This window comes from Helobdella robusta, assembly GCF_000326865.2.
Source record: "Helobdella robusta unplaced genomic scaffold HELROscaffold_9, whole genome shotgun sequence".
NCBI classification, from domain to species: domain Eukaryota; kingdom Metazoa; phylum Annelida; class Clitellata; order Rhynchobdellida; family Glossiphoniidae; genus Helobdella; species Helobdella robusta.
Window position 1 is genome coordinate 1,434,117 of NW_008705512.1, and position 23,543 is coordinate 1,457,659.

The window sequence follows — 23,543 nt, forward strand, 5'->3', positions numbered from 1 at the left end:
TGGATGAAGATATGAAGAACATAAGATATATATAGATAATAAATCTGTAACATTGTAAGTGGTTCTGCGTATGTCAGAGCTGCAATAATAGAGACTAATAAAAAAAATTGCAACAATGACTTTAGCATGTGTTTAGGTATTTTTGATGGAGTTTGAATGGAGTTGTGAACGGTGTTGATTATGATGTCGATGGTATCTATGATGGAAACATTGTTGAACAGTGATTCTACACTGAGGGAAGCAATATGCTTGCATGGATGGTTTGTGTTTATTAAACTTATGAATTCTTTTGAAGATTGCAGGTTATAATTAGGGGTTGTACGGAGTTCAGATATTGTTGAGAAACTAAATTATATAAATATAAATATATATATATATATATATATATATATATATATATATATATATATATATATATTCATATTTATGTTTTATTTTATTATAATTATTATTATCATCATCGTCGTCACAATCATCATCATCACCATCCTCCTCCTGCTCCTCCTCCTCATCATCCTCACAATTGTCATCGTCACCGCCATCCATTACTTATAATGACCTCCATCAAACAAAATTGAATATTTTTTTGAAATTTTGCTAAAAGTGTTTCAGTTAAAAGCTCTTTGAAGGCAGGTGATTATGACGTCATGTTTCTCATGATGACGACAATAATGATAAACGTCGTCATGCTGATAATGTTTCTGCTGCTGCTGATGGTGATGATGATGATGATGGTGTTGCTGGTAATACTAATAATGTTGACAGTGTTAATTATATTGATGATGATGCTACGGTGATTATGATGATGACGACGACGATGATGATGAAGTTGATAACAAAGTTGATAATATGTCATCATCGTCATCATCATCGTCCTCGTTGTTGTCGCTATCACCATTTTTCTTCGTCACTGTCGTCATTATCAGCACCGATATCAATTTTCTTTCATTCAAAGAAACCCATTAAAAATTCTTTAGGACAAGTTTCGTTCTCAACATTCAACATCATTTTCATATTCTTCGTTATCATCCCTTTTATCATCATCGTCATCATCTTTTTTTGATGTCATTATTGTTCCTCTCTCATCCTTTTTATTTCCTTCAAAATATTTTCTCTTCATCATTCTAATCACCATCAACTTTGTCATCATCGTCATCGTCGTCGTCATCAGAAGCTCATAAAAAACGCAACTTTTACAATTCAATATAATTTTACAATCAGAATTAATAAAACTTGTATACCAATTTTCACCGGAATATGCCATATTTTGAAAAAAAACTGGAGCGCACGTATCGTAGCATATGCAATGTTAATATATTATTTATTCCAACTGCTTCTTCCCATGTCCCGTGTGAGCTTTTTCCGGCGATGACTTTAATATTTTAGTTGGTGGTTGGATGATGATTTTATGGCTTTGTGTATGGTGTCTGTCCGTTGTAGAGGTTGTCAGTGCCATTCAAGAAGCCATATAGCATGGCTTTTTAATTTGAATTTTGTTATTCTGAAAGAATGTTGTTGTGTAAAAACTAATTATCTCAAGTTCAACATTTTGTAGAATTTTTTTTTCTAGAAAAGATTGATTAAATTTATGTTTAGAAATTAATTTAAAGCATTGATCGAAGCAGTATTAATTAAAAAAAAAATTGAAGTTTATTCTAACATGATTCATAAATACCAAAATTTATATTTAAATGAGTTAAAATAACGAATTATTTATAAATTCTAGTTTCATATTGGTTAAAAATTAGTTGAAACTTCACTCACTATCTTTAGAAACACATTACCAACGTATTTTCACAATCAGGCACATAGACGACAAAAAACGTGAGAATGAAATGATTTAACACGGAACAGAAGAAGCACACCGATTTCAGGTTCTCGCTAAATTATTTATTGAACAGAGAACATGGGTTGATTTATGTGTACGTGTTTGAGTACACGCATGAACAATTCACTGTACACCAAGGCGCATTTGTATGTGGAATGTATGCGTTCTCACGTCTGTGAAGTGCAGCACTATTTCCAAGTTTGATAGGGCATAAGTGGGACATGCATTCAAAATGAAAGCATTAAGCTGTTGATACATTTGCTACTGTAGTCCTGAGTTTGTTTAAAGAAATATTTTCGTATCATCATCATCTTCTTTCTCTTCCTCATACTCTTCCTCCACCTCATCTTCTTCTTCATCACCATCATCATCAGCAGCAGTATCATCATAATCAACAACATATTATCAGTGAGTCCAGTCAGTGGCGTCACTAGGGGGTGCGGGGGGTGCGGACCGCACCGGGTGACACCCTCACAGGGGGTGACACCAAAATATCACTGTATATGTTTTTATGTCCCTCCATGAAATTATTCTTATCATTAATTCAGCCTAACCCGCCCAGCGCCCAGAAATGTATTATGAATAAAATTTTTTTCGTTCAAATCATTTTTGTATTCGACATTCATACCATTCAAATTCGACGTCCGAATTATTAAGCGCCGCGGCCGAGCACATTTAACTTGTTCGTGTTTATAAATTTTGCTAAGAATGCTGTATGTCTATGGGGTGTCATGAGAGGGGTGACACCATGAGTTACCGCACCGGGTGACACCAACCCTAGTGATGCCACTGAGTCCAGTTCATTCTCATCATCATGTTAACACCATGTAGATCTTCATCATTCTGTATCACATACTTGTAGCAGGTTCAATTATTTTATTTCATTAAAATGAAACTGCGATTAACATTTTTCATGTTCGTCATATTCATCGTACTCATCATATTCATCGTACTCATCATATTCATCGTACTCATCATATTCATCGTACTCATCATATTCATCAGTGTAAAGCCTCAGAATAGTCACAATTTATTACTGAAGTAATTATTATAACTGATCGAAAATTATTTCCTCCGAGTAGCATACAACAACAACAAACAACAAAAATAATAATCACAACAACTTTTAAGACAACATTTAATACTTAAAAACATATTTGTAACTTCAAAAATTTTAATACAAGTTTAACAGCAACCACAACCACCACCAGAACAACGTCCATTACTGATATTACTACTGTTGCAACAATTGCAACTGATACATCTACTACTACTACTACTGCTACAACAACAACAACAACAACTACTACTAATAATAATAATGTTGCTACTACAACTACTTCTATACTACTACTAATAATAATAATAAAAATAATAATAATACAACTACTTCTATACTACTACTACTACTAATAATACTAATACTACTGCTACTACAACTACTTCTATATTACTACTACCACTACTACTACTACTGCTACTGCTGCTACTACCACTACTACTACTACTACTACTACTACTACTACTACTACTACTACTACTACTGCAATGTCCGCATTAACAAAAATGTAATTTTTGCTGCATAATTCAGTAGAAAATTCAATTATTTGCACATTTTTAATGTTTCGCTTGTTCTATTTTGTTCTTTACAATTACTTTCACACAGATCGTAATCATTACCATCATCATCACCATCATATCATCATCTGCAACGTTAATGCTTTCATCTCCATCATGATCCTCACTGTCATCATCATCATCCTCATCATCATCAACGCCATCCTCTGCCTCATCATCGTCATCACCAATGACATCATATCTTGGAGCGTAGACGGCTCCAGCATACAAGCCTGCAGTGATGATGAGACGGTTGTACACGCAAAACAAACATGCGTTTGTCTGCATACTCGCACGGACATACAACATATTTGCGTACATGCCAGTGTGCACATCACATACATACATACATGCATGTGGATATTGTATATGAACATATAAATATATGCACATGTACCGACGCATACAAACATACATACAAATATATGTATGTATGTACGCATGCATGCATACATACATACATACATACATACATACATACATACATAAATACATACATACATACATACATACATACATACATACATACATACATACATACATACATACATACGCACATACATACATACATACAACTTAAGCGGGCGGGCCAAAATTGTAACAAATTTATAAACTTTGACCGGGGGGCGGAATTTCTGAAAATATTTCAAATGGAGACATATTAATGATTTTTAACATTTCGAAGGGTATGGTAGATAGAGATTCCTCACCAGCTTTGTGTTTTGATGCGGATCCACGTACCAGTGGGCATCGCAATAGAATACATGTTCAAAAGTTCCATACAGTATTCGTTTTCTACCAGAGTGATCTCTATTTGGAAAAATTTACCGACATGCGTTGTTGAATCAGATACTGTTTCCAACTTCAAGAGGAATTTTGACTTGTATTTCGCCAACAAAGATTTTCTCGATGATCATAAAATTGACATTGTTGTTTGATTGCTTTTTGTTGTCTTTTAGTGCTATTTTGATATTGGCATATATAACTTACGTTTAAGCCCATTATTTATTTATATTTATTTATTTAATATGTTTCAAAGAAAGGCCAATATTTTGACGGGTGGCCAACATTTGTGGTTTCGCTTGTTACATCAATTTTTTACAAAAAAGCAGCACTTTTTTCGTTAAAACAATGACTTTAAGTGACAACGGAGGGGCACTAACTCCTAGATTTGCGACGGCACACATACGTGCATACACTCATGCATACAACATCTAGTAATGTAGGAACACGAGCAACTCACTCACACATGATGCACATTAAAAACTTCTTTAAATAATTTCAAAATCTTTTTAAAAACGAGACGAAGTGAGGAATTAATTATTTAGTTGCTCAGATATGAACGTACTCGCACTTCTACTACCATTACTACACGTACAACTCTACTAAGAAATTCGCCATTCAAAAAGACGAAGAGCTGGAAACAATATTTCAGAAGTATAATATGTGACAGATGTGTAATGAATTTGTTGATGTAAAATAATGAAGCAGTATCATAAAAGAATGACAACAAAGATTCACAAACAGTTTAATTTTATAAATTAAGAGCTAAAAAAATTTTGTCGCAATAATTCTCACATCTTCTTCAGATATAATTAAATCTCTAACTGCAAATCAGATAATCTCATATTATTAAAAATTTAAAACGCATCAAAGATTTCGTCACGTCACATTAATGCATCAATGCATCAATATGCATGACACGTCATGATATCAGTGCATGTAATTGCATTAAAATTGTTAGGGATCAATTCATTATTGCAATAAAAACACCAACGCATCGACGTCTGAATCTGAATACTTTGCTGTGTTGTCTTTGTTGTTGCTGCTGCTGTTGTTGTTGTTGTTTATGATGTTGTTGTTGTTGTTAATCTTAATGTCTTGTTTTTGTTGTTGTAACTTGCCTATGTTCTTATAGTTATTATGACCGATTAGCTTATAACATTATTATTTTTTGTAATTAACATTATTTTTATTCTTAATGTCATGGTCGTCAGAGCCGGATCATCCCCAGGTACATCGAAGCAAGTTAAATAAGTTACAGTTACACACACATTCACACACACACTCACACACACACGCGCAAACACACACACGTGAATGAATATATATATATATATATATATATATATATATATGTGTGTGTGTGTGTGTGTGTGTGTGTGTGTGTGTGTGTGTGTGTGTGTGTGTGTGTGTGTGTCTTTCATTACGATGCACGTAAACTGAACAGTGATCAATAAGAATCGATCAATCTGGAATTATGCTTAACTATGTTGTTCTAGGTCATATGTTGGCAAAAATTATCCTGAAATTCGTTTTGTAGTTAAATATATTCAGTGGATTCTTACATTTCATCAATGTTAAAAATTCAAATATCTAAAAAAATGTTTGAGCAATTTCAATTTTTCTTCCAAAATTAGAACAAAATAAACTGAAATAACTTAATTTGCATCAAACAAATTACTAAAAACGTCGAATTCTCAAAAACATGAAGTCTAATTTCATAGCAAAATTGAATTTACAAGGAATGAGGTAGGAAAAAATCTATCATAAAAAACAGTGAACTTCAACACGCATGTTGAAATATGGTAGGGAATGCTTTTGTGCGATTGTTTGTAACTTCCTACACATGCTAGCGTGGTTTGCCATGCCATGTTCTGCATGAACATTTTCTTGAACATTTAAAAATTGTATTTTGAGACGTGCGAATGAGGTTATTCAACCATGTTTTGGTGCATTTGTATTCAATTTCAACATTTATTAATTTGTTCTCCACAAAATGTATGTTCAAGCTTGTGCACTTGATTTATTCTTCATGTCGGTCTGCATTGCTTTGTTTGTCTGCCGTATTCACGCGTCGGAGTTTATGTTATCCTGCAAAATTGTGTTCTTCGGTGTGCTATGTTGTTGTACAAGCGCGTGCGCATTTATATGTTTGTGTGTGTGCGCGTGTGTGTTTGTGTGTGTGATTGCAGACAAAAAAGCGAAGAGAACAAAAAAAAAACAAAAAAGGAGATTATGGATATTTAATAATTCATAAAACTTGTACAAGGACATAAATTTGATTTTTTTGTTAAAGCTCGTGTTCATGTAATACGTTGTGTTATTCGTTGTGTTGTTGGGTTGTAGCGTTAGTGTTGGGTTGTTGTATTGTTGTGTTGCGGCGTTGAAGAATGTTGTATCTAGGGTTGTTGTGTTGGCGTTTTATTTTGATGTTGTGTTTTTTTTCTGTGTTCGTGCTACAAACTGAAAAAGTATGAAATGACAGGGTAGCAGCATGAAGACAGATGTCGTTTATTAGCTGGTTCAGATTTAAAGAGAGCAGATGGGGTTAAATTTATTTTTTAGTACTTTCACCGTTGAAACGTGTTAAGGGACACAAATTGAACTGAGTTTTTGTTCAAATTCTAAAGTAACAAACCAACCCATTATAAAAACGTTGTCAAATTAAAAGTTTGATTAGTTAGGTTGAAAGAAGGCGCGTTTCGTAGAATAAAATGATTAATCTTCTCTTTTAGTTTTTAAAGTTGTTCAGAATTGTTTATTCGTCTGTTTGCTTGTTTGTTTGTACATTTGTTCAATTATTTGTACATTTGTTTATTTGTTTATTCGTTCATTTGTTCATTTGTTTGCATGTTAGTTAGTTTGTTTTGTTTATATGTCTGTTTGTATATCTGTTTATTTATTTTTTTGTTCGAATGCCCATTCAAATGTGAATAGGTTTGTTGCATTGCCATTTTTTATTTCAATGTGTTCTAAGTCCCACCAACATGTGTTAATAAAAAATTAAGTTTAAATAATTAAGCTGCAATTAGTTGCGTAAAAATATAATGGGCGTAGTTTGGATGATGCAAGCTACAACATAAAAATTTACTTGTTTCAAATGACATACGTCCTTAAACTCTACATTCAAATGACTTAATAGGATCTGTTATAACAGTTTCTCATTCTATACACTATACAGTACATGCAGTAAATCACATTGTTGTAATCCTTTAACGCTCGTTACTACTAACACCGATGTTATAACTTCAACGATCTCTATATTTCCAGCACCAGTGTTGTAGCTTCCCACGATCGTCAAGTGTTCGTTATTCCTTAGGTTCAAGATTTTCCATAGATGAACACAACTGCTTCAAAGGCAAACTTTGATGAACATTTATTTCAATGCCAACAGTAATAGAATAACTAAACTAATCCAAGTAACTACATGAATCACCATAACAACTTTGCATCAAACCTACGTTGGAAACCTTTGCTCTCTTCAAATCATTTATATGGCCACTAAAGTAGATTTTTAACATAGATTCGATATCTCTTTACAATCCTCTATGGTTTGCAATTCAAAGATTACAAATATAGCAAAGATAACAATAATTAGGATAATAAATAATATAGCGCAATTTGATATAAAAGCTCACCTATGATAGGTTATTTTATGTTATTTTAATTTTATTGGTTGAATGAACTTCAACTCCAAATGGAAAAATGTTAAGCGGTGTTGACATTTAATTGTGGAAAATTAATCTGATTGAAGAAATAAGAACAAATTATTATTTTGAATGAAAAATCTCTATCGTAAATCAGATGTTGAAGACATTGAAAACTGACACATTCTTTGATTTAGCAAAAATTTGAACATACATTTTTGGTACTACTGTGTTATAACTTTTTGCTTAGAAATATTTTTAGAAAATTGAAATCAGTTAATAAAGTATTTCTCCAAACAAACGTTCAACCAGATCGTCTGGCCAACAATAACCAGCACTGTATTTAATTTTTCCTTTCAAATGTCAAGTTCGGTTAACCAGCTGCCTAATCGGATCAATTTGACTACGTTCCGAGTGGTCCTATTGACCGGTTTCTAATAATGTTATTAGCGTTATAGAAACTATTCGTGTACTCAAATAAATAAGCAAATACACATTTGACTTCTGTAATAACAAAAAAGGCGTTTTAACTTTTTGTGTGAAAAAATTTTGTACAGCAGGGCGAAACGTTGCATACTCATCTGGTGTACACACACTACACATTGCAAGGTTGTACAAGTTGTACGGTTGTACACGTGGTATGGTTGTACACGTTGTGTTTGTTTACATTGACAAGTAAGTCTAAATGACTAAACGTTAAGTTATAAATTCCTGCCTCTGCAGTATATAGCATTGATAAGCATTCAATACCATTGTGCCTGCTTGCATGCGTGTGTGTGGGGCGATCGTCATATGCAGGCGTTCTACGTTTGTTATATGAATTTGCTGAAATTAAATATGACGTGAACTGGATATAATGATTTTGAATTTTCTATAAAAGATGCTTATATTTTAAATTTTATTTCAATTCATTAATTTTTTATTCATTTTGGAATAAATTTGTAATTAATTTTTAAATTTTGTTTCTGAAAATTTTGCTGATCACAGGTGAGTAGGTTTTTGTATTAATTTACAAATTAATTTCATTTGCAGCTGTTGAAAATTTGGAATACAAAATCCCTTCAGCAAACAACATCTAACAAAACACATCTGCAACAACCGCATCATCCAACCACATGCATCCACATAGACACAACAACACACATAAACAACATTAACATCAGCATAGGACATCGACATAGTTACAAATAATATCATCAACAAACACAATATCACCAAGTTAAAACATGTTACGTACATGAAATATAAGAACATAATTAAACCCATCAACAAAGACATCAATAGCATGCAATCGCTACAGCACTTACATTAACGTTGACAGCAACAACGACAACAATAGCAGTAACTGTACAAGATGTAATTCATCAATCATAATGAACCCGATACAAGATGATTAACTTTTTATGAAAGTGAAATTAAATTAAAGTTACATAATCAAATAACGCTGACGCAAAATTAAAAAATAATTTTAAGAAAGATATATACCAAGAACTCAACCAAACAACCAACCCAACTAGCCAACCAACCAACCAACCAACCAACCAACCAAACATCAGCAGCATACACACGCAACCAAGCTCCAATTTTGCCGCTGACACAAATCAATTAACATCACCATGGCATAATAAATTTTATTACCCTACGCAACAAAGAAATCATTTTTTTTTATAGAAAAATACATGAAACTATCATATTAAACCATATATCTTTGTAAAAATTACATGAAATATCTTTGATGAAAAAGCATGTAATGAAAAATTTTTAAATTTATCGAATTAAGGCATTAAGCATATATACACAAAATAAGCAGATACAATCCACGAATAAATTGTTACAAAACTTTCCAATAAATTACACACACACACACACATCCAGACACATTGACACAGATCAACTAACACCAACAACACACCAACAACACACCAGTACACACCAGCACACACCAACCAACACACAATGATGATGTATGGTCGTTACTACCTACTGCTCACCTTCCTACACATCCTGGCTCACATCACTGCCAATTTCCAGCTCCATCTGGACAACACCAAATCAAGTTAGTCGCATTTCATTTTTTTTTCAATTGTCATTAAACATCATTAATAACACTCCAATAGAACATTCACCTCCACACAGACGCCACATGTGACAAAACAGTGAAAATTCATTACACCGCGCGTCTGAAGTACAAAATAGTAATTAAAAAAATCAGAACGAACCAAACAATTCACCAAATTTCAACTACAAATTGTTGAACTCGCAATGCAAGCAGGTAGGCATGCACAATTCATGTAATTCACCCCATATGCATGAGTGATATGCATAAGAAATGCGAGACACAAGACATTAATAAACGAGAAGATGCACTGCGCCAGCACGTCGTAAGGCCGCATTCTTGCTTGTCCCGGTCATATAACCGTAATAAAAGCTGATGTAAGTATGAGGTTGCTACGGTTTAATCATCACGTGGCACAACATACGGCAGAATAAACAAGCGAACACGCAGGCCATTAAACAACTCACCTCGTATTCAGTTGAAACAACCAGACACACAAACTGTCACATAATCAATTACTCAGCAAACCGATATATGACTACACAAACAAAGCCAGAAAAAAGTTTTTATGTTCAGCAAGCAACACAACGCCATCAAAAACACCACCAACAACACCACCAACAACACCACCAACAACACCACCAACAACACCACCAACAACACTACCAAACATAATCACCAAGACCAACAACACCATCAACAATTCTTTTGTTTTACGGTTTCTAATTTAAATATTTTGTTTCATTTTATTTTATTTTTTAAAGGACAAAAATGCTGTTTCAGTTTATTCCAATTGTTTTTTATTATATTTCAAGTTATTTACTTTCGAATCTACTGTTTTATGAAAAGGTTGAAGAAAATTGGGAATAAATAAAAAATGATTAACCGCATCTCAACTTTTGTGCTTGTTTTATAGGGAATACTATCAATTAACCACTTCTTTACTGTTTTCAACTGCGTTTTCAAACACCGCAAAGCAGAATCATATTTGTGTAGCACTGTTTTAACTTACTAATGTTTTATCATTGCATAGGATGGGAAAATTAACTAGAGAGTAATTTTAATGCTTTGTCCACATTATCCCCTTCATCATCCTTATCATCGCCATCACCATAATCACTCATCACCTTCATCATTCTCATCATCACCATCATCATAATCTACATCACTATCATCATAATCCACATCACCAATTTCTATTTCATCATCTTTTTACAATATTTTGTTGTTGTTGTTGAATTGCCATGCTATGACCGCTTGATTGAAGTGTGAATTGCAATCCGAAAAATGAATGTGTAAGTACTTCTTCTTAGTTGGAACACCAATGGTGAGAAAATTGTATATAAAATTTCCTTTTAGCCAATCGGTCAACCACCCATTCAGAATGCATTTTGAAAATTAATTTTTGCATTGGCTGCATTTGTAACATGTCAACCAGCTGTTGTCCAGCGCATCAACTGCTTTTGGAACACCTGTGTAATATAAAATTTGGTGTCGATGGTCACCACAGCTTTTTCACTACCTTTAGCATCGCATGTACAAACATCAAAACTGATACCTCGCTCAGGAAAAAAAAATCTGAATCATAAAATCCTTCTCATGAGTTCGTTTGGCGCCGAAAATATGGCGCCATATATGCATTAAGTAGATCTGTTTGAATGCAAACAAACACAAAACCACACATCGCATTGTTTATATTATACACACGTGTACTGTACATGCATGTACGTACATACACATCAATGATATCTCGCTTGATGTCAGCTGATAGTTGAAGACATCCATGGTCGACACATTTTCTGTCTTTTATGCATCTCCATATATCAAATTGAAGCTTGTATGTTTGAAAACCCTACGAAATATTATCTCACTGTTATGGCCCAGATCTTTTGTAGATTTTCAAAAGAATTTTATTAGTTTTCAGTGTCAGCCGTGTTTATGTTAGGATTTTAAATGTAAGTCAATGCACGAAAAATATGATTCAGCTAAGCATAACCGTTATGGATGGGCAAAAGTTTTGCCACAATTTTGTGGGTATAGTAGCGTATTTAAATTTTAAATTGTGTTTTTTTCATAATGCAACAAATTGAAACTTATGGTTCAGCTCATACCAGGAAAAAAATTTTTTTCATAATAAAAGTTTGGTTCGTTTTCTTCTGTCATATTTTATTGAATGACTTCATGTGGTCGTTTTTTCATGGCGTTTTGAAACATTGTTTTATTAACTGATGAACTTTGCAACACCAAAAAAATTTATTAAACGACAAATTTGCTTATAATTATCAGTCTGCGGATCAACATACATATAAAATTGGGTAAAATATTAAAACGACTCCTTATTTGCTTGCTTGAAACACGAGCGTTGCTTTTTAAAACATTTAGGTTTATAAATTTTAATAACTCAAAATATTGTAAACATTGTTGCATCAAAAAAAACAACAACAAAGCAACACGAACAACAAAAGCAACTGCATTAAGAATGTTGTTAGTCTTGTTTCTGGTCCAAACATTTTTTGTGATGTTGACGGGGTTTTGATGAAGAAGAAGAACAACAACAATAGTGATGATGATGATGTTAGGAACATTAATTAGGAAAGAAGAAAAAATCTCTTGGTAACAGCTGACGTACGATTGCATTGGCATCTGTCTGTTCTCAGCTATCTACCAGTTATGCAAGAACAACAACAACAACAACAAACAACAACAACAACAGCAAACAACAACAACAACAGCAAATAACAACAACAGCAAATAACAACAACAACAAACAGCAACAACAGCAAATAACAACAACAACAACGGCAAACAACAACAACAGCAAATTACAAAAACAGCAAACAACAACAACAACAGCAAACAACAACAACAGCAAACCACAACAACAGCAAACAACAACAAACAACAACAACAACAAACAACAACAACAACAAATAACAACAACAGCAAATAACAACAACAACAATGGCAAAAAACAACAACAGCAAATAACAACAACAACAACGGCAAACAACAACAGCAAATTACAAAAACAGCAAACAACAACAAAGGCAAACAACAGCAAACAACAACAGACAACAACAACACGAAACAACAACATTTGCTTCTGAATAAACAACCGAACATTCACTCATTTTAAGCAAAATTTATATTAAAACCTAATACTGCTTTTTTAAGATCACCATTATAAACCATTGAAATAATTTAATGGGTTTTAAAGTGTAATGTTTGGTCGCAAAGTTCAGTAGAAACAACAAACACAGAAATAACTTGATTAAAAGAATTTGAATGCTCCTAATACTGCTTTTTTAAGATCACCATTATAAACCATTGAAATAATTTAATGGGTTTTAAAGTGTAATGTTTGGTCGCAAAGTTCAGTAGAAACAACAAACACAGAAATAACTTGATTAAAAGAATTTGAATGCTCGCAGACTTTAACAGCACTGCATCAACGTTTACAGCGTAATTTATAAGCTGATATAAACTCGCAGTTGACAATAAACCTAACAATAGAAGCTGAATAACTGTTAATTTCTTTTTTTTTGATTTCCCGAGATTTTATATTAAGCCGAGTTGGTTTTGACATTCATTCGCAGTGTTACTCATGCTTCACACATGTGAGTTGTCGTTTTTTTCTAAATACTTCTGTTGGTTAGATATGTGTAAAATGCAAGTCAGTTATTCTTACTGAAACGTGCCAACATTCATTCTTATGAATTTTGAATTGGTTTTTTGAGATTTGCATAGTTTTAAATTCAAGCGTCCAGTCACGAACGAGTGATTGTTAATTAATTTAAATATCACTTTCCTTCATGCTAACTTTATAGTTACGAACTAACGATTATATTAACATAAAAATTATAAAAAAAAACACAAAATAATAATGAAGATTTATTTTGCACCATCATCAATAACAATATCAATTTTCAGCGTTCGGAGAAGTTATTGTATTCTAATAATAACCAGTGAAACAAATTGTAAAAATTTTAACATTGCAGTACTCAACAAAAGCCCCCCAGCCAGCCACGCTTTATTCATTCATGGTGCTTATTAAATTTTTCCATTTAGTTAATTACAACTGGAATGCTAACTGACTGAATGGTTACTACTCATACTCATCAGTCAGGAATTTTATAGAAAAATCAACAGCATCTGCCAATGAGTGGCCTCTTGTTAAATTTTATTATTACAACAATTAATGATTTTAGGTATCTGTTATTTTCTAAGGCTTTAATTTTAAAATTTTACAAAGACTTATGTTTGAGGCTAATGAAGCATTAGATTATTTTTGTTAGTTCTGTCGAATATGAATTGGTTGATGATGTTGATGATGATAGGGTACGTTTGATGTGAGCATCCATGCTCCATTAGCAACGCTTCTCAAGATAGATAACATCTTTGAAGCTTGGACATGCATCTATAGGAAACAATCAGATGCAAAATAAACATTGAAAGAAAATTTCAAAAGTTTATAAAAATTTGAAAGCTATTTCTGAATTAATGAATAAAAAAAACTTTTTCCTTTCACATTGAAAATCTTCATTAATAAAATTTAATGAAGAACAACAATGTTATCAAACTAAGTATTTACATATACAGGAATCGTTTACCAAAACAATAACTCTTTATAAGCCGAGGTTTTCCAATCAGCTGGAGAGAGAATGTGGCATTGTGGAAGACTGATTGTGGTGTCAATCAACAACTCAACTTATCACCTCCGATCAGACTCGCCACCTTTGTCCGACTAAATGAGAAATCTCCAAACACTTTGTTAGCATTTAAACTGAAAAAAGTACAAAGTCCTTGAAAAGAAATTGCTTCAACTGTATCTTTTTTTGGACATTCTTGTAGAATAAACTTTTAAACACGCAACACGCCCGCAAGTTCACACGCACGCACGCACCTATATTCCCAAACATGGGTATATGATTTTGTGTATTTGAGATGCGTGTGCACTACAGAGTGGCGTGTTACGGAGTTATACGTCAACTAGCTCATTTGTTTTTGGGTCTCATGAGATGGAATGGATTACAAAACCATGTGTTATTTCCTGTGCAGCATTCGTATGCGTGCGTAAGAACTGGCGTAAGTTATGCGTGTAGTTTGTTGTGTACGGTTGCTTTCAATAAACAATGACAATAATCAAACGCAATTGGAAAATTTTGGAGCAGTTCAAACAGTTATTTAATCAGTTGTTATTAGTTTTTCCTCTTCATTTTTACTCTTTTTATGTATTTTTCTTTTTTTTTAATTAATTCAATTTGCTTTCTTCTTACGTTAGAATTAATTTTGAAACACATGACACATTTGCAAGATTAACTACACACAGACACGCACACACACAGAAACAAACACACACTCACGTGACTGCAAACACTGGCTGGCACATAAACAATTGCATGAACATACAATTGTAATTAAGTTGAACAACATGAGAGCACATGCACGAACAAAACCTGACATTTCAAAAAAAAACTATAAAATAAAAAATAAATCGCCCAAGTGAAAAACAAAACAGCGGTAAAATTTACAAACCCGAAAGTAAATAATACCGAATAAGGTAAACACAGACAATATTAACAATGATAACCTTACAAACCGCTCAAACATAACAGGATCCACGCACACACACGCACGCACACGCACGCACGCCCACGCACCCGAAAAACAACACAGCCACACACCAAAAACACACCACACGACAAATAAATAAAGAAATGAAAAACTTTTCAGGAAACGAGCAAGAAGCAAAATTCAGATACATTCACCACGACGTTAGATCTAGTGAGTACAACAGCAACACAATACAACAAGTCAACATCCATCCATCCATCCATCCGTCCATCCATCCATCCATCCATCCATCCATCCATCCATCCATCCATCCATCCATCACGTCATCATCCACTCCATCATATTTCCCATTCACCCGACGTCAACTTGATTGTTGTTTCCTTCGTTTTACTCGATGTCAGTGTTTCTATTTTTATTTCTGCGTTTCAAATGTTCTTCTAGTTCACCTTGAAATACAGATGAGTGAATATCGTTGAAATGAAAAATAATTATTTAAATAAATGTTAAACAAAATATTAAACAAATATTAATAATTGATCATTGCTGAATATGTACAGAATTTTTTACGTGTTGGTCTTGAAAACACTTTATGGATGTGTAGTTTAGTATTTAGGTAATTTATTTTAAAAACCTCTTCATACAGTTATCGTTATTAATGCGCTTTTATTACTTCTCCATACCTTCATTAATACGTGTTCGTACTTCCAATTTTTATCATTTTTATCATCATTCGTATTTTCATTTTATATAATTTTTATCATCATTCGTACTTCCAATTTATATCATTTTTATCATTGTTTGTCTATTTTTCCCCCTGAAAGTCTGTTCGGTGTGTGGATGTTCAACGGTAGACAACTACTTTGGTGTCATGTGTTTTGAAAATTTGTCGTTTAAAATTAGTTTATTTACAATAATTCATCATATTTCAAGTTAGTTCTGTGGCGTTGTTTTGTCTACTGCCGTTGTGCCATTGTTTGTGATGAGTTGAGTGAAACCGGAGATCCGACCTAACTTCCTAGATGCAAGTTACCTCACACTAAGCCAAAATTTTATATCATTTCATATCACCGTTTTTTAATAAAACGGTCAAAAATTTTAGTTGCGATTGTTGTCAGTTTCCAAAAATTTACAAACAACCAGCCAAACAACGATGACGAATCTCCGGTTTTACCTAGGTTATTGTCTTTTCATTTTAAACCGTCCATGTACATTTTAATTCGTTTGAAGTTTTTTTTACTGTAAATTGATGCGATTAAAATAAAGTAAATTACATTAACTGAAAATTTGTAAATAGCCTAATTAACTCGCTCACATGTGCAAAACTGAGTACCTAAACGTTTTAATGTAAGGCTTTCGTGTGAAACTTTGCTGGTATGTGATGAAAAGTGAACTTTGGAAAACTAATTTATGAATTTTTATGGCAATTAGCTAAAATCATAAGAAGTTACGCAAAAATATTGTTTCCATGTGTGCAATTAAACGAATTTGTTGAACTTAAGATAATTAGCAAATGGGAAGTTAATTTTTAAGAACGCGCTACTTTCAAATATCATTACCTTTGCACGGCCTGATCTGCCCATACATATTTTTACTATTTTTTTCTTTCGAAAATAGTAGTTTAAAAATTTCTCAACTATCGTTTAGTTGTTTTTGCTTTGTTTTTAATTTCAACAACCTAAACAATGTTGCTTTCAAACATTTTCTTGCTATTTTGGTGGCTCTCAGACTTCTTCAGCAATAACCAAAATCAACTGCCTTGATTGGATATTCACTTGGAAGCAATCTAGTGTGTACATGTAATTATTTGGATAATTAATTATATAATTAACTAATTAATTGTACAAAAAATAAACAAATTATTTTTAAACAGTTTTGATTTTTTGGCTAAATAATAGAAACTTTCAAACAAATTGTGGTAATAGATACGACGCAACATGGATATTGTATTAATACCATCGATGAAATCATATCGGCTGCATCTAAAAAATGTTGTGTGAAATGTTTCTGCTTGCTAATGAAATACCGCGTGTTTGAACGTGTCCCACTAAATAATTTGAACGTGAATGACCTTTGAATACCAGAGCAAATATTGTTAGAAAAGTTTTATGAAGTACAATTTTTTGAAGATATTTATGTAGCAACACTGAAAGACTTTTGTTGTTGTTCATTAAATTGAAGATAACGTTAATGGGTTGGCTTAGTTTGGTTTTATATTTAGTTCGTTACAACTGTTCAGAATAAATTTCTGGAAATAACCATTCTTTCATATTTTAATGTTGTGTGTGAATGTGTGTTTGTGTATGTATGCATATGTGTGTTAGTGTGTGTTCGTATATGTATGTGTATGTATGTACGTATATGTGTATGTATGTGTGTACACATGTAGGTTGTTGTATGTGTATTGTATATGGAGAAAAATTGATTCACAAATAGTTTTTAATACTTTTAGTTAAACAAATATTATTCTTTAACGTTCATTTTAGATTTATATTAAAAAGTAGCTCATATTTTGAACGATGAAAGATAGCGTTGTTTGATGGTAATTAGTGGATTTTGTTATTTTTCAATAATCTATTACCTTTTAAAGTTATTATTATAATTATTTAATACTGCATAACTATGTTATTTTGGAGTTAAATGATATTTAAGCACTCGTACCTCAAAACTGCTTGCTCTATTAGACATAAATTGTACAACGAATTTTTTTACTCACTGAATGAAAAGTTATAAAGTTTTACATCAATCAATCAATCAATCAATCAATCAATCAATCAATCAATCAATCAATCAATCAATCAATCAATCAATCAATCAATCAATCAATCAATCAATCAATCAATCAATCAATCAATCAATCAATCAATCAATCAATCAATCAATCAATCAATCAATCAATCAATCAATCAATCAATCAATCAATCAATCAATCAATCAATCAATCAATCAATCAATCAATCAATCAATCAATCAATCAATCAATCAATCAATCAATCAATCAATCAATCAATCAATCAATCAATCAATCAATCAATCAATCAATCAATCAATTATCTAACTTACCAATCCACCAATCAATCAAACATCCATCAAGCTAAACAATCATTCAATCAATTATTTCAATTTCCTCTAGCAACTATTGATAAGGTTGTACTGAAATAAACAAAATAAATAATTTCATAATGAAATTTATAACGAACAGTTTATTTTTTTCAATTGAATTTTTATTATATAATAATATATGTTTGTCCGCTTGCGTTCTTGTTCTCTCTCTTTCTCTCTCTCTCTCTCTTTTTCTCTCTCATTCTCTCAACAATAAACAATGTTCCTCCTCAGAGATAACATCCGTCTTTATGCGTTCACATATTGTTATTTATGAACGTTCCTCTGCTGATATTAGTAGCATCGGGTATTGTTGTCAGCCTGGTTAGCATTTATTACTGCCGATATTTCTGTTTGTATGCATAGTAGTAGAGAAGTAAAATAGTAATTGTCGTGATGCTGTGTAAAAAAATAGTGGTTCTTTTGCTAAATCTGCTTTTGCTTCTTTTTCTGGCCCTTCTCTCTGGAACTATCTACCTCCTTCTCTGACTACTTTTCCATCACTTACGAAGTTCACAGCGGATCTCAAGATCCATCTGTTTACAAAAGTCACTGAACAGTGCTGTTGAACATTGCAGAAATTGCACTTTACAAACTAACTGATTGAATCGATTGATTGAAATTGTACCGGCAGTAGTAGAAGTAGTGGTTAAATACTTTTTCTAACTTTTTTCTGCATATTAATAATAATAATAATAATAATATTATTATTATTATTATTACTGTTATTATTATAGTAGTTGTTGTAGTGGTGTGGCGGCAGTAGTTGCTGCAACAGCAACAGCAACAACAGAGGTTGAAGCAATAATACGACAGGACGCAATAGTAGCTGAAGATGCTGTAGCAGCAGTATTAGTTAGTGATGTTGTAATAGCAATAGAAGGTGTTGAAGTGATAGCAACATTAGTGGCTGAAGTTGTTGCAGAAGCAGAATGTAATCGCTGTAACATGTTCCACTTGTAAAACTCAAAAATTTGTTACCTCATAGCGATACTACGAAGTATTTTGAATATTTCAAACGCTTTTAAAAGGAACTGTAAAAACTGTCGAAACTGAAGTATTAATGAAAAGTTGATACAATGCATTTGAAGCCTTTTAATAGTTGAACATTTGCACCAGCATTACTGGGAATGATCTTTTAATTAGTTAGGTCAGTTTAAAAATTTGTTTCTGTTTATTATCCTTTTAAATCTGCTCCGTTCAAATCTAACACAACCAGCAGAAGAACCAAACGTCAAAGCCAAATAGGATAAAACGTCAACTGCCTCTTTGTTACGTCACTCCGACGTCATCATGTTCGGCGCTTTCTTTCTTGCAGTAACAACAAATTAATATAAATGACAATTGTATCTCTTTGCGAGCAGTGCACGTATTATTATTTGTAGTCATTTTGTTACTGTTTGTCATCGAGTTGCATTGAGTTCCTTGCAAATTTCTTCATTTCGCATGTTGCCATTTTCAACTTGAAGCAAGCGCTTCCAATTGTGCAGTTCGTTTAAAAATGATAAATTCATTATTTTGGTTTTTGTAATTGAAGGGATAAAAGAAATATAAATAATTATTTTGATAAGAAGAGTTGAAATTTTAATTTGAATCATTTTTGGCTACAATTCTTTTAGACAGAAAATTATTTTAATAATTTTTATTAAACATTGAATCATAATATTTACACTTCTTACTAATATCATTTAAATGAAATAATTGTTTTTTCAATGGTTATTAGATTGGCTGAACATCTCAACGAAATCACATACCACGTACATATTGCACAATTTAACTACTTCCACAAATGTGGATATTAAATTTTTTTGAAGCATTCATAACAAATATAAAAAATTTTCCAAAATAAAAATGACTGAACATGCTGATAACACAAGAAACATATTCCACCCACCCAGGTCCTCCAACCATCATCACTGCCCCTCGTAACCAAACGGTTGAGGTTACGAAGTCCGCCATGTTCGTTTGCAAAGTTAGCGGCTCTCCCACTCCCACCGTCCTCTGGTTTAAGAACAACAAGCTCATGGACAACAGCAGCAAGTGGGTGCAAGTTCAACTTTCGTTCCATGTATTTGTGAAGTTGTTTTACGTGTTCTAACGTGTACGTGTGTTAACGTGTGCGTGTGTTGATGTGTATGTGTGTTGATGTGTACGTGTGTTGATGTGTATGTGTGTTGATGTGTACGTGTGTTGATGTGTACGTGTGTTGATGTGTATGTGTGATGATGTGTATGTGTACGTGTGTTGATGTGTACGTGTGTTAACGTGTATGTGTGTTGGTGTGCACGTGTCGATGTGTGTTGTAGTAGTTTTGTTTATTTGAATACCTCATTTGCATCTAAATAGAAAACTGAACTTAAACATCCCTACCGACACGAACCACAGGTACACTATAACAACCTTCCCGCAAGGATCAGTCCTGCGAATCGAGCAGACTGACTTGAAGATGAACGACGTGGAATTCGAATGCATGGCCCAGAACAACTCCTCTGCCCGCCGGAAAGCCAGACTTCGCGTCATCAGTGATAAAAAGTGTACGTTCGTTATAAGGAACTGCTGTTGATTTTTTGCTGTTTCACATTTCAGAAAATATTTCAAAAATTCGATCGGTTAAAAACCATCACATGATCAAATTTAATGGTAGAAATATTACATTATGTTCATTTGAAAAAAAACTAGGATAATATTTATAAATATAGTGAGATAGTTTGTGTATTTCTACATTTTATTTTGTAGTTTCAAAAAAATAACCTTTTCAAACAATTTAACTTCATAAAAAAACAAAACCGAAATGTCAATTTTGCACTGAAGCATGAATTAAAACGGCAACTTATATGCAGGGACCACCGACTACCCCACCATCAGCGAGCACCCTCATCTCCAATCAGTGGAAAAGGACAAAGATGCCGAACTGAAGTGTGTCTCCTTTGGTGCTCCACCACTGCACACCTCCTGGTACAAGGACAACATTCCCATTGAAGAAAGTGGTCGGTACAGGATTGAAAAGGGATCAGGTGGGCATCTCCTTTCTTTTCTTCTTCCGTTCTTCTCTCTCTTACGTTTGAAGCTAAAATAGTTTCATAACGGTAGTCACAATATTTCACCGCAGAATGCATAATTTTTATAATATCTCTATGCAAACCTTCTAACCAACTGAAGGAGCACTCAAAATTTTGAAGTCTCAAGAATCGGACGAAGGCAAATACATGTGCAGCGTCGAGAATAAATATGGAACTGTCAACTCCTTCCCGGCCATCATATACGTTAAAGGTTTGCGTCATGCATAAATATCTGACCGTATAAAAATCATTCACTTTTTTTTAAATGTTTCCTAATTTTTCCTTTGGTATGTTGTGTCGGTATAGTGCTGTTCATAGTTCATAATTTACAATGCGATTTTATTATGGATCAAAAATTATTTTTATTTCTTATTAAGATGTCTGAATCATTAAATTGATTTAACCATTTATTAAATTAAAGTCATTCTAATATTTTTAGCTGTTTAAAAATTATTTTAGTTGAATATTTAATTTAAACCTACATATACATTTCAGCAAATATTAGTTTGAATAATAAAACCGAACTGAAACGTTGATGACGGTAAACTCCCCACTGCAGCCCGAAGAGTTCCGCCAGCCTTTACCCACCCGCCAAAAAATGTGCTTGTGTCTCCGGGAGATTCGGTGAACCTGACGTGTGCCGGCTCAGGGACTCCCACACCCACGGTCAGATGGATCAGGGATGAAGATCAAACACTCTTGGGAAAAGTTGACAACAACAATCTCAACTACTTGACGGTCGAGAAAGTGTATAAGTCGGAGAACATCACTTGCGTCCTCTCCAGCGATCTTGGAAATGTTGAACATGTTGCGGAAATTCGAATCAAGGGTTATTTTCAAGCTTATTCTTTTATTTGTATTCATTTATCTAGTGCTACTTAATTTTATTTCAACTTTTATAAAGTAAACTGATGATTCATTAAAAACACTCTGCTAGCCAGTCACAGAATTGAAAAACCTATCACGTAGACATGTATAAATTTATTTATCCAATTTAAAACAAATCATTTCCAACGAACAAGCATGAATCGCACACAATTTATTTTTTTGTCTCAGCCCTTCCACCTCCGCCGGAGAACCTGCACGCCTCAGAAATCATGGCCAACTCGGTAAAACTGATGTGGAACAGTGTGCCGAACGCAATCCTCTACCATCTCGTATATAGGTCAACCACAAATGTTTCTGCATCACGTTTTATCAATTGCAACTTTTTTGCATTTTTAATGACGGATTTGTTATAAATACTTTCCCGCTGGCATAATGTTTTTAATGGATCGCGATGTACAATCATGTGAAATTTTCGTTTTTTAGACAAAAGAACGCACAGGCTCAAGGTCGTAACATGAATGAATACGTATGCAAGCAGACAGAATGTACAGTCACCAAACTGCACCCCTACGCTCAATACGAATTCAGAGTGTCAGCCGAGAACAACGTGGGCAAGGGACCTCCTTCCGCTCCTTATGACGTCAGGACAGGCGAAACAAGTACGTGTGGATGTATAGATTGATAAAAATATGGATGAATGAATGAATGGATAGATAAACGAGTAGTATGTGATGAATGAATGAAATGTGAGTGACGAGTGAATAGAGTTCCAATTTGTTAATTTTCTCGTTATTTCTGTATGTTTAAAGTGGATGTCCCATTATTTTTGAGTTTTAAATGACTTCTGCACTGCTTAATTTGTTACTCTATTCATTTATTTTTAAACAAACACAATTCACACAATTCATGCTGAATGACTTAAAAAGTGTTCGCGACGTGAATAATTCAACGCAAAAAGATCAAACTTCCAAAATTACTACTAAACCTCATTCAAACTGGTCTCTGACCTTCTTCTCTAATTAAACTACCTTCTTCCCTTTTAGTCTTTTGTT

General features: G+C 33.2%; 3 protein-coding genes across 3 annotated transcripts; 2 read left to right on the plus strand and 1 right to left on the minus strand.

The window, feature by feature from the left end:
- Nucleotides 1-2,729: 2,729 nt before the first annotated feature.
- On the minus strand, nt 2,730-6,114 carry HELRODRAFT_166062 (hypothetical protein; the record flags this gene model as incomplete). The annotated part of the gene is made up of 4 exons (XM_009033093.1): nt 2,730-2,841; nt 4,156-4,350; nt 5,223-5,276; nt 6,011-6,114. 4 exons carry the CDS (start codon nt 6,112-6,114, stop codon nt 2,730-2,732), a joined length of 465 nt encoding a protein of 154 aa, XP_009031341.1.
- A 2,121-nt stretch (nt 6,115-8,235) lies between these two features.
- HELRODRAFT_166063 (hypothetical protein) lies at nt 8,236-10,130 on the plus strand (the record flags this gene model as incomplete). Its single annotated transcript, XM_009033094.1, has 4 exons — nt 8,236-8,305; nt 8,436-8,550; nt 9,765-9,931; nt 10,012-10,130. The coding sequence occupies 4 exons, from the start codon at nt 8,236-8,238 to the stop codon at nt 10,128-10,130; spliced, it is 471 nt and encodes a 156-aa protein (XP_009031342.1).
- Nucleotides 10,131-20,465: 10,335 nt separating this feature from the next.
- HELRODRAFT_166064 (hypothetical protein) lies at nt 20,466-23,514 on the plus strand (the record flags this gene model as incomplete). The annotated part of the gene is made up of 8 exons (XM_009033095.1): nt 20,466-20,644; nt 20,990-21,138; nt 21,445-21,618; nt 21,764-21,874; nt 22,223-22,492; nt 22,720-22,828; nt 22,975-23,150; nt 23,450-23,514. 8 exons carry the CDS (start codon nt 20,466-20,468, stop codon nt 23,512-23,514), a joined length of 1,233 nt encoding a protein of 410 aa, XP_009031343.1.
- Between the last annotated feature and the right edge of the window lie 29 nt (nt 23,515-23,543).